The 12,266-nt window shown below is 44.9% G+C and overlaps 1 protein-coding gene across 1 annotated transcript in view; it reads left to right on the top strand.

Moving 5' to 3' along the window:
- BATF (basic leucine zipper ATF-like transcription factor) overlaps positions 1–3,366 on the top strand; it is a 53,094-nt gene extending 49,728 nt beyond the window's left edge. The window contains exon 3 of the mRNA XM_085626723.1: positions 2,651–3,366. Within this exon, the coding sequence (XP_085482849.1) occupies positions 2,651–2,848 (198 nt within the window). The 3' untranslated portion in view covers positions 2,849–3,366. The remainder of the gene's footprint in view (positions 1–2,650) is intronic.
- Positions 3,367–12,266: the final 8,900 nt, after the last annotated feature.

Below are 12,266 nucleotides of genomic sequence, written 5' to 3'. Positions count from 1 at the left end.
GACATGTGGCCAGGGTTTGCCAATTTGGGGTTTAGGGAAGGAACATAGGCCCTGGGCACCTGATTGGCAGGAGTCCAGGGCACACTCAGTCAAAGTACATTCAGCAAAAACTGGGGGCATACCATGCAAGAAAGATGGCACTTTCTCACACCACTTCCATGCGAGATTTCTCAATGCGGACGGCCGCTACCGCTAGAGTTCAGAAACCTTCCGTTCGCGTTGAGGAAGCTGCCACTCGAGTAGAACTTCTACTCGAGCAGCAGAAAGAAGCAGCGCCCGCTTATGTTGTGCAAGATGTCGTTCGTGCTGATTTTATAGCATGGGACAAACACCCGGCACTAAAAATCAGTGCGAACGGTGCAAGTTAACCACTCTGCTGCTCGCTGAACTCTGCGTAGCTTGGCGGAGTTCTCCGCGAATTCCGCCCAGGCTTAGAAATCATTTCCACATGGTGATGGAATACTTCATTGTCACTTTTATCCAATCCCTGGCCTCTTTGGCATGGTTGCTTGCAGATAACAATACAGCGCCCTCTACAAGCTTGTTCTGTCATTGGCCTTAGTGGTATAATGATGGACATGTAACACTGCAATTCAGCTTCTGCATCTTTCTGCTAATAACATATGACAGACATAAGGTTGCCGGATTGCTCATGTATGCCAAACATGGTGTGCCCATTTGCACACTGTTACAAGTCCATGTTATGTGATATATTAGTCTTACTGGTTCTACCGAGACAACTTTGAAAATGCACTGCTTGTTAAGCTAAATTCCATAACTCACACCAAGGTGTTTGGCATATATTCAACGATTTAACAACCACAATAACATTGCACTGGGCATGCCTTCATTGTCCCACGGTTCATATTCAACTCAAGAGTACATTTTATGTCTATAATGTTGACAGTTGCTCTTATTTTACTTTTGTTGTTTAAAAAAAAAGCATGTATCTTATTAACATTTTTAAAATGACATATGTAAAAGCAGAGTTTTTACTCTGCTCAGATCGCTCTTTTTATTAGCTTGTGGTCACATTTGTCTTCAGACATGAAGTGTAGCTTGCAGTAAATCATTGTAATGAGACAAGACAGATGATTATTGCAGCCAAGGCACACAGTGGCAAAGCATCAAAAATGAATGTTTCCTTTATTAGCCCTAATTGGTAAGGAACATATTAATACCATTGAGTCACACAATATCCAAAAAGTAATTGTTTTTGTAAAGAGAACCATAGGCAGGTTATCTAGCATGGTAGAGAGGGGTGATTACATTCAATGCTTGGTTCTAGGATAGTTTCTTTGAAGGCTGAATGTGTTTTTGAACAGCGCCTTCGCTGAAAACTGTAAGGCACATATGTACAAGCCCCTATTGCCACCACATTGTCACTTTTTCCGACGATGTGGTGGCGATAGGGGCTTAGCCTTATTTACAAGGCAGGGTTAAGTCACTTAACGTGGCTTAACACTGCCGTTGTAAATAAGGCCCCCTTTCACGCTATGGTTAGTGTGAAAAGGGCGAGCAGTGGGTGTTGTGGTGGGCGTACCACCGCAACACCCATGATTTTGACGATGCCCCCTATGTACAGGGCAGCGTACATAGGAGGCAGCGCCAAAATTAAGACCAGGGAAAACCTGGTCTTAACTTGGCGAAACGAGGAGAAATGCATTATTTCTCCTTGTTTTTGCTTTTTTCATGTGTGCTGCCTTGTGCAGCACATATGAAAAAGTAAACTTCTATGTCTTGTTTATGTACAGGAAGGCCCCCCTTCCTGTTCATACACAATCTGTAAAAAAAAAGAAATCCATTTTGTGACTGTCATGTGTGCAGTACACACATAAAAGTGACAAAATGGCATTTAACCCCTTCGCTGCGGCGGGAATTCCGCCGCAGCGCTGGGGGGGGGGTTTGGGGGCAGCGCGGTGGTGCTATGCTCATGACGGAGCCACTCCGTCATGAGCCACGGTTGAGCTGTGCTCATGACGGAGTGGTTCCGTCATGACTCCGCCCACTGCGCAAATCGCCCACACAGGCGGGGAATCAGCGCAGCGTGGGAGGAGCGGCCGCCAACGGCCGCGGCATGACGGAACCACTCCATCATGAGCACACGGCGACCGTGGCTCATGACGGAGTGGTTCCGTCATGAGCAGGGTAGGGGTTAAGGATTGCTTATGTGCAGGAAGTGACACTTTCCTACACATAAACTATCCTGCCCTGCACGTAGTCACCCTTGCGCTATGGTGCAAGGGTGCCTGCATTGGCGCTACACTGTTAAGTGTAGCGCAAGCGCAGGGGAAAACGCAAGGCTGCTCCATATCCTTGTAAATATGGTGCAGCCTTGCGTTTCAGAAGTGGCGAAGTGAGACGTTAAGCCCTCACTCCGCCACTTCCTCGTACACGTGCCCCGAAATTCTTTGAGGAAGGCGGAACTGCTCGACTCCACACGTAATGCTCAATAATTGCATAGCTCTCTTGCTTCTAAAGTCACAATTCCATAAATACACACAGTTCTTTCTTATATGGCTGAAAGATTTGGTTTGAATGCTGTATTCTTCCACACCTATAAAGGGTGGAGTGCGTAAATTAGAGGTAAGACTAGTCAGAGGGACTAGAACTGTGTTTCTCACTAACCTCCGTATTTTTTGTCTGACAGGAGAGTGAGGGCCTCGAGCGGGAGAACAGCGCCCTTCGCAAGGAAGTGCGCCGCCTGACGGAGGAGGTGAAGTACTTCTCGTCGCTGCTGAGCTCCCACGAGACCCTGTGCTCGCTGCTGCCCTCTGGGCCCCCCGACGTCTCCTATGGGCCACGCGCCTTTCAGCCAATCATTAGCTCGACGCGGTTTCAGCACTGATCCGGGTGTCCGACAGACATTTCGGATAAACTAATGCCTTGGTTGAAGGGATGCATTCAGTTGCACCGCCCCCTGTTTTGGATTCTGTCTCTAAGACCCTAAGCTTTGTTCTGTTATCAAGGACGTGAAAAGTCTTTTGGGTGAAAATGAGAGCACGGGTCCACAGAGGGTCGAGCAGTGGAAAGTGGGGTGTTTCAGCACTGGTGGGGGAGGGGACAGGAGCCTTTTGAAGTGGTCATTCTCCATATCACAGAAGAGGAACGTGAACCCTTTGAATTGGTCCTTCATGTCAGAGAAGACTGGTTTGGACTGCATCTGGCTCACAACTGGGCATTTCCATGGGGCGAATCACAGGGATAGGGCATCACACTGGCAAGAAACCAGCGGCACTGGCTTGACCAATCGGTGGCAGGAATCGGAGTTACCGACCACTTGTGGGTCAGAGACATGTTTGTAAAGGGGACCAGTTTTAAGAAGTCTGGAAATGTAACCAATAAACATCAGTGGATCAGAAACAAGGGTGCAGAGCCTATCCGTGGTATTACCAATCTGTACTAGTAAAGAAACACAGTGTCATCTTAGGGCTGGTACCTAATGCAGTGTCACGCTGCAATAACCTGTGTGCCCTCCAGAGTCACTCTGCCCCAATCTGTGTGTGCTGTGCCTCTGTGTGCTGTAGAGTCATTTTGCTCCTGTCTCTGCTTGTTGTACCCCTGTGTGCGGTAGAGTCATTTTGCTCCTATCTGTGTGTGCTGTGCCCTTATGTGGTGGGGAGTCACACTGCTGCTATCTGTGTGTGCTGTGCCCGCTACTGTCATGTTGCTATTGTCTGTGTGTGCTGTGCTTCTGTGTGCTGCAGAGTCATTCTGCTCCTCTCTGTGTGTTGTAGAATCAGGCTTCAATATGTGTTGAAAGATTATTTGGGATTCTGGATAAAAACCTAAAGATACCTGGCCTGGAGAACGTTTCGCTCAGGAAACTTGTTTCCACGATATTCTTCAAAGTGAACAGCATTCACATAATGTTACACCCATCCTGGTGATTGTCGATCATAAAAATAACCGCCCCTTTCCCAGGAGCACATAGCGCCCTTATTTCCTTTTTATGGTGGACCCCCTTATCCTATTCTCCCTCCTCTCTGTCTGCTCTTTCTTTACTTGTTTGGGGAGGGGGTCCCACCTCACATCCTTTTTCACTTTTCTCTCCTCCTCTCTTAATCCTGGTTCCTATACTTAGCCCAGCTTCTCCCTATACCTTAGTATCAAGATACTAAGGTATAGGGAGTGGTAGAGGGAGAAGCTGGGCTAAGTATAGGAACCAGGATTAAGAGAGGAGGAGAGAAAAGTGAAGGATGTGAGGCCCATGCCTCTACTCTAGCATCCCTTCCACTGATATATATATATATATATTCACTGAAAAAACCATAGGTTTCACACACGTTATAGTTAGGAATTAGCATTTAAAAAACCTTGCAAATTCACTTAAAAAACCATAGGTTTCACACATGTTATAGTTAGGTGGATATTTCACTCGTAAAAAACCAATGAAATTCCACCGTTATAGTTAGTTGAGATAACTATAACTTGCGCGCCCGCAATCCTCTGCTCAGGACGTCACATATTACATCACTCATGACATGGTCAGTGGCATCACTCATGACATCACTGATGACATCATCCTTGTGATAGAGTGGCGGTCGCGCGAGTTATAGTTATCTCAACTAACTATAACGGTGGAATTTCATTAGTTTTTTACGAGTGAAATATCCACCTAACTATAACATGTGTGAAACCTATGGTTTTTTAAGTGAATGTGCAAGGTTTTTTAAATGCTTATTCCTAACTATAACGTGTGTGAAACCTATGGTTTTTTCAGTGAATTTGTACGTTTTTTTAAATGCTAAGTTATTTATGTATTATTACTTTTTATATATTTATTTTTCAATAAACTTCGTATAAAAAATTTTTTAAAATTTTTTTTTAATGGTTTTTAACCGTGCGCGGTGTTTTTTTCTGCCTTCGGGGTCCTTCAGGGACCCCCTGACCAAGGCTAGGGGGTCAGGAACTCTCTACCCTGCCCCCTTTTCACGTTCGCCACCTTCCTTTTCCACTCTCGCACTGAAAACAAACAAAATGGCGGCCGACACTTCCTGATTTCGACCGATTCGAACGTTGACTGACATGTAACAACCAATCAGAATTACGCTCGCGCACATTAGGGTGCGCGCACCGTGCGCGGCTATAGATATGTATGTGCTTTTTAATGCAATTTTCTCTGGAACTACTGAACAGATTGACTCCATATATGCAAAAGGCACTTCCCTGACCTGAGGACTACCTCTCTGCCAAATTTCAAGTAATTCTGTTCAGCCATTCGGGCTGTACCTTCGACTAAAGGTCCTATGGTAAAATGCATGGGGAAAACACGTTTTGGGACCCCCCTTTTTTCTCGGCCCTCGCTTGACGAATCCCCCCGAGACTTTCAGGGTAGGAGCTGAGCGGAGCGCACAATTAGTTTTGAAAATTTCGCGAAGAGTCGTCAACCAGCGCCAAAGTTATTCAAAATAGAATTTTGAGATTTCCTATGGAAACACGGTCCTAACTATAACTATCTACTGGCGACCGCCAGTAGATAATATATATATATTACTCATTTCAGGTTGGCTTGATTGGTATTTTACTAATTCAAAGCTGTAATACTGTGCCTGTAGTGGTAATTGGCTTTTGTCATTTTACAGCTCGGCAAGGACAGCACTGTGCTAGTCCTCTGCTTAAAGACTTTGCTGTACAAATGGCAAAAGACTTTGTCCTTTTCTATCTCGGCGTGGATGGCACTGTGCTAATCTTATGCTTAAAGATTTTGATAGGAAAACAGACATTTGAGGTGAGCAGATCTAGTGTGTCGCTGGTGTTGAGAGTGCTCCATACAGGAGCTGCTTTCCACCTAAACTTGAGAACTACCCAGAGTTCTCTGCTTCTTTTTTGCATAATTTATTCATCACTCTATGCCTGAAAGGGTATTTCTTTGACTTATACTGGGTGCTCCCTTGTGTCTGGACAAAGCTATACCTCTCTGAAGAGCTCTAATTAGAGCAAAACACTGTGTCAGGGGTTGCTTTTACTCATTTCAGGTTGGCTTGATTGGTATTTTACTAATTCAAAGCTGTAATACTGTGCCTGGAGTGGTAATTGGCTTTTGTCATTTTACAGCTCGGCAAGGACAGCACTGTGCTAGTCCTATTCTTAAAGACTTTGCTGTACAAATGGCAAAATACTTTGTCCTTTTCTATCTTGGCGTGGATGGCACTGTGCTAATCTTATGCTTAAAGATTTTGATAGGAAAACAGACATTTGAGGTGAGCAGATCTAGAGTGTCGCTGGTGTTGAGAGTGCTCCATACAGGAGCTGCTTTCCACCTAAACTTGAGAACTACCCAGAGTTTTCTGCTTCTTTTTTGCATAATTTATTCGTCACTCTATGCCTGAAAGGGTATTTCTTATATATATATATATATATTTATATATTTATATATTAGTACTTCAACCCTTGGCAGTTCCATATATTTATCTCAGGGTAATTAATCTCTTAAAATATTTTTACGGGTTTGCTTATTTACCACTAACTGCACATTAATCGCTGGGTATTTCTTTGGTGGGGGTGGGGGGGGGGGGGGGGGGGCAGTAAGTTTCAAAGTTCCCTTTTTGACTCCGGTATTTATGGTTGGCACACTTATACCCTCCTCTCGCTCCTAAATGTATGCATTTTTTTTTTTTTTTATTTTTGCCAGTTGCCCTTTATATTTCCTTACACTCTTTCACGTTTGAAAATCACCTGTACTGCAGTGCTTTAAATGTGAAAAAATAAGTGCGGGTACTCATTAAAATGAGCTAGGGATGTGGCAAGTGGGCAGGGCTATGGGCGGGGCTAAGGGCAAGAAATAATGATACTTAATGACTTCTATACCAGTTGCAGCACATATCAAAACACAACAGAAATGCATTTATGTAAACAAAACAGGTTAAATCATCACACCAAAATGAAAGCCAAACAGGATATGTTAACATTTCCTTGTTTTGTAATATTGCAACTCCCTACTGTCATACCGTTATTTGTTGTTTGGCACAATGCTATATATTCTCAAGCGTGCGCACACACAGAAACAAACAAGCAGACATACACAAAAGCATTCCACCATGCAAAGGAGCCTATGCCGAATAGTCAGCAGCGGCTCAGTCCAGGACGACAGAAGCGCCTTGGCTGTCAGAGACCGCTTCTTCTCGGACAGCCTAGTGCTCACCAGCACTATCAGCCAATGAGACTACCAGTAGCTAAGTGCCAGTACTATCAGTGATAAAGATAAGGAGTGCCGGTACTCAGTCCCTGAGAGTTTCATCCCATTTAAAGCACTGTCTCTGCCCTTTTCACTACGGTCAGGCTCTTCCTGTCTCTTGCTGGTTCAGTGTCATTACATCCACATCTCCTCACCGTTCTCGATTTACCTCTCATTTCTACCCAGCCTCTAACCTTCTCTCCATGGTTCTGCCCCTCTTACTCCCAACTCTTGCTTACTCTCTCCACAAGTCTCTTACATTTTGTCACAGTTTTTTTCCTCATTTGCCTCCTCTTCTCCACTCCATGATGTACCCATACCCTAAATTTGCCACCTGGCCAGTATTTTGTTTTGCTATATTTAATTATTTTTATTGATAGAGCACACTTACTGTTGGGGCCTGCATTTTTAAATTAAGGCTCACAAAACAAAACCCTGCTAAATCAGAAATTTATATTTTTTCCAGTAATAAAAGCATAAATTATTGAATCACTTCAAAACTATTTGCAAGTTGTGAAAGTGTGTGCCTGTGCGCGCGCACACACACCGTCGTGGCCCTGTAAATTCTACAAGGCAAGCTAAATTTCAGGCTAAAGGTTACTTCATTTCTCTTGATCAGACTGCTTCCTGGCATTAAAAGAGGCAATTCAATTGAAATCGCATGTGGTTCATCAATAGTTAAACCAGTTACTTCAAGAACTACAGCAGATTTTTTACTTTACACAAATGTATGTCAAAATAAAATTTCTAAGCGCCCATTTCAGAATTGAACAAATAACTGGTATTTTTATCGGGGAAAAATGTCAATCCCAACTTCAGCTGTCGCCACACTTTTTTACATTCCTCCCACCCTTCCTTCTATGTTTATCTTGTATTTCCCCCAACCAGATCCATTGCCAGTTGTCATTCCTGGGGGGCTGCAGCGTTCCCTGCTATTCATTGCTCTTTGGGCAGGGCTGCCTTCACACCCATGGATTCCTCGCTGTTATCATGTAAATGCAGCCATTTGTGTTCGAGGGGCACACAAAGTGAAGCAGCTTCTGTGCTGAAAAAACCATTAAAATAAAACCAGCTTTGGCGAGGGTGTTGGGTTGTGTTGCACCACCACTCGCTTTAGTACGGCCAGTGCAATGCCCTAAATGGGACTGGACTACTGCCCGGCAGCCCCAGCCCATTCCACACACCTGACAGAGCGGGGGTTGGGGGGGGGGGGGGCTAAAGTACTTTCAGCTGAATGGTCATTGAACACCTAATCAACAGTGCAGGGTCTACCTAGGCCCCGTCCTGTTAATCACCGAGTGAAACAAGCCCTCTGCAACACCTGCAGTGTGGGGAAATTCAAATGGGCGCTGCTAATCCAGCAGCCTCTCTGCAACAAGCATTTACAATGCAACGGTCTCGGCATTGTTAAAGTTAGAGCTATTGCCATTGCTCATGACAATGCCGTTTCTTTAAATGTTTTAAAAACAAAAAACAAACAAAAATAATGTCATGAGCAATGCCAATAGCTCTAACTTTACCAATGCCGAGACCATTGCATTGTAAATGCTTGTTATTACATTAGGATTACAATAAAGATGTATAAAAATGAAGCTTCGTTTCGTGCAAACCGTTGTGGTAGAAAATTGGTTTAAAAATTCCTGACATAATAAAGTTGCAGTTTCCATTTTTACAACCCAGAAAATAAGTGGCCAGCGGCATATCGACCCCCACTCAATTTTGCTCAGTACCTGCAACATGTGTGCTTTCAAATGTTCCCTGCTAATTTAAGGTCTCTTCAACTAAGGTTTTCAGATCTTTTTATTGGCTTATGTAAAAGACAAATCGGCTTTCTTGCTGTGTACAGCTCACCTTTACTTATGCAGGCAGCCCTTCCCTACATGCCCCGACTTAAAACAGATCGTGAACCCTAGTAGTAGGCACTCTGCATTTGGGCGCTAGACGGAGGCAACTTAAAAATAAATCTTTGCGAGAAGTTCCCAACACCTGCCTCTAAAATTAGTCAATACGCCGTGCCGATTTCCGACTAACGTTACTTGTCCTTTATGCACTATATTTCTATGGGAGAGATTACCTCCACCAACCAGTCCTCTCTTTGACATGTCAACACACAAGAGGAGGTGGAGCGCGGAGAGTTGTTACTGGCGTGCGAAAACACATTTACTTACTTCCTACGTTGCAGATTGAAGCTCAGCGTCGTGATCACAACAGCCGACTTGCAATGGCCTGAACTGTCACTCGCTAATACAGGACTGAAAAATCGACTTTATGACACAGGCATTGTTAATTCAACTACCCTGTTTGTTTTTCATCATATTAATGCGAGTAACCTCTATTTCACTTGACCATCAAGGTAACATAATAAAGTTAACTTAAACGAGCAATAATGTTAACTCATACTGCAAGTTTGTAAACAAATTAAAATTGCGAGATTTTAACTTATCGAAATCTTTTAATTGTTAAGATCATAAATACTACGTGCTTCTGTTCAGGTTTTTCAATATGTCCGTCAGCTCAGAGCTCACACGTGCGGGTAGCGACCACCTCCAATTTCCAAGGCGTGTAGCGTCACAAACATGGTCATAGCAATAGAAGAAAGACTGTAGCGGGATGGTTTAAGGACTGAAAACCGGCTAATTGTAAGATCAAGCATGGCGGCGGAGGCAAGAGGTGCCCCGTTCTCTTCTCGTTCATTGAACTGCAGTGAGCCTAACTACCGCGCGCCATGGTAAAGAAAGTTGAAAACTTCGTTAGCCGCCCTTTTCAGGCGTCTGAGCCGCAGCCATGCGCAAACAAGCAACGGACGAAGGGGGAGCGGACGAGCACACGACCAAGGCAGCGTCCTTTTCGGATTCGGGGGCGTGTTTTGCAAATGTCTCCTCCTTGAGACTTTTCGCAAAAAACACGCCCCCCGATCCGAAAAGGACGGGGCATGATTGGAGTGACGGGACCTCTTCTCCAATGGCTGGCCAGCATTTACGAGGCCAGCCAATGGAGAACAGGGCAGAAGAGGGGCGGGTTCAAGCCCCTCTTCTCCCAAGTCATTAAATCTCCGGACTTCCGGTCTGCCGACCGGATGGTCCCGAGACCTAAAAAGGCTACTTCAGGGGCTCAGGGCAATTTGCGAGATCCGGAAGCAGAGCGGCTTCTGTCCTGCGTTGGAGGAGATGCCTAACCCGAGCCTGCCGTGACATCAATCATGGCACCGGTACTCTCCCTGGCTAAAACAAGTGCCGGTACTGATGGCTAGAAAATTTGGAAGTGCCTGTACTCAATACCGGTGAGTACCGGTCCATTTAAAGCACTGTACTCCCAGTCTATTTCCCTTAAACTATCACATTTTCATTTTAAAGTAAACACCTACACTATATCTTTTGCCTTAGTGTCCTCCTTATCCTTAACCCTTTTTTATTTACTTACACCCGTCCCGTTTTTAAACACCATTATTTCTGGTTTTCCGATTTAATAACCTGGAAATTTTGAAATAGTGAAGTGTTTAAACTGAGAAAATAACAAGTTACGCTGCCTACCCCTTAGTATCGCAGTATCTACCTATTCCCTAATATCATTATGCCTGCCTGGAATCTAGTCCAGGTACCCCATCAATACCCAAGTACCTCGAGCCTTGCTTATACACTAGCACCTCTTGTCCTTGCCTATAACTTAGGACCTCACTTCCTGCCTATACTGTGGTATCACCGGCCCTAACTCAATCCTAGTACCTTAGCTCCTAAATGTACCTCATCTATGTTCTAGTACCTCTATACATGTAAAAACCATACTATGGCTACCCTGTCTACACCCTAGTACCTCTACTCATACCAAGGGTCGCCAACATTTTCTGTAATAAGAGCTACTTATGGTATACAATGGCGGCTAGAACTATAAAAATATGGTGCTAGTCGGGTAGGGCAGGACTGCACCAAACTCACCATAGACACTGCTGACTTGGGTGCGGCATTTCTCTCCCCGATCAGCGTCCTCGAGCAGGAAAGGGAAGGACTTCCTTCTTGCTCAGTGGAACACCAACAACCAGTCCTGGAGCTGCTCTCTTGCTGTTCAGCTTTCAGCATGAGAGCAGCACCAGGACTGGTGGGAGGAGCCTAACCCAGTGCTCATTTTGAGGCTGGCGGCCTACACCAGCAATCCCCATGCTGTTTCTCACAGCCAAGGGAGTGCTGGGTCTACAGTGCACATGTCGGGCTGGCCGTAGCAAACCAGCCGGCCAACCCGACATGCACACTTCAGGGGCAGCTGTAATCCTGCAATCGCAGGATTCAGCCCTACACTCACACTGCATTTTAGAAGTAAAATGGCATTGACATGCCATTGTACTTATTTGTGTGTGCCTGCTGCACTCGCATCAGGCAGGGCGGCGCTCATCAGCTCTTGAGGAGGATCTGCCCCTGATGGTATATAAAATCATCCCAAGCTACTAATATTATTAGTGTGGTAACATTGACCACGTCAGAGAAGATTACATTAGTGGGCACTCCAAGCAAGATTACAGCAGCGATCACCTCATTGCATCAGGCATTGTTGCCAGCAGTAATGTCAAAAAGCCTTTACGAATTTGGAATGCCTAACTATGGTGATCAGGGGCGGCTGGTGACATTTGAAAGTGGCGGGGCGTAAAATGATTGCAAAGGAAGCAAACGAACGTGTGAGCAGTGGCGAGGGGGGGTAAGGCGCGGGGGGGGGGTCGCACGGGAGAATAGTGTTTGATGTTCCTTCTGTTAGGTTGAGCCCGTAAGCAGAAAAACAAAGAAAATAATTGCTAGTACCAGAAGGCAGAAAGCTCCTCTCGATAATGTCTTTAGATTCCGCTCCGCATAGCTTACAGCCGTCTTTAACCTTTCTCCACCGGGCTGAAGAGACGTGGCTTGCAGTAAATAGCAATAGTGAGCATTGGAATATATTTCTGAAAGGAAGTTAGAATTACGAGAGATAAGGAGATTCTGCTGACATAGTGAAATGCTTGAATAAAATACCCTGTTTTCCCGTGCCAGGCAAAACCTATTTTCAGTTGGTAAGCACTATGCCAGAGTAACAGCCTTCGTGTTTTTTTAATAGTTGCAGTTTTTTACTT

The sequence above is a fragment of the Triturus cristatus genome, chromosome 9 (genome assembly GCF_964204655.1).
Source record: "Triturus cristatus chromosome 9, aTriCri1.1, whole genome shotgun sequence".
Taxonomy (NCBI): Eukaryota; Metazoa; Chordata; class Amphibia; order Caudata; family Salamandridae; genus Triturus; species Triturus cristatus.
Note: the sequence above shows the minus strand (reverse complement) of the source record. Positions and strands in the feature narration are given on the sequence as shown.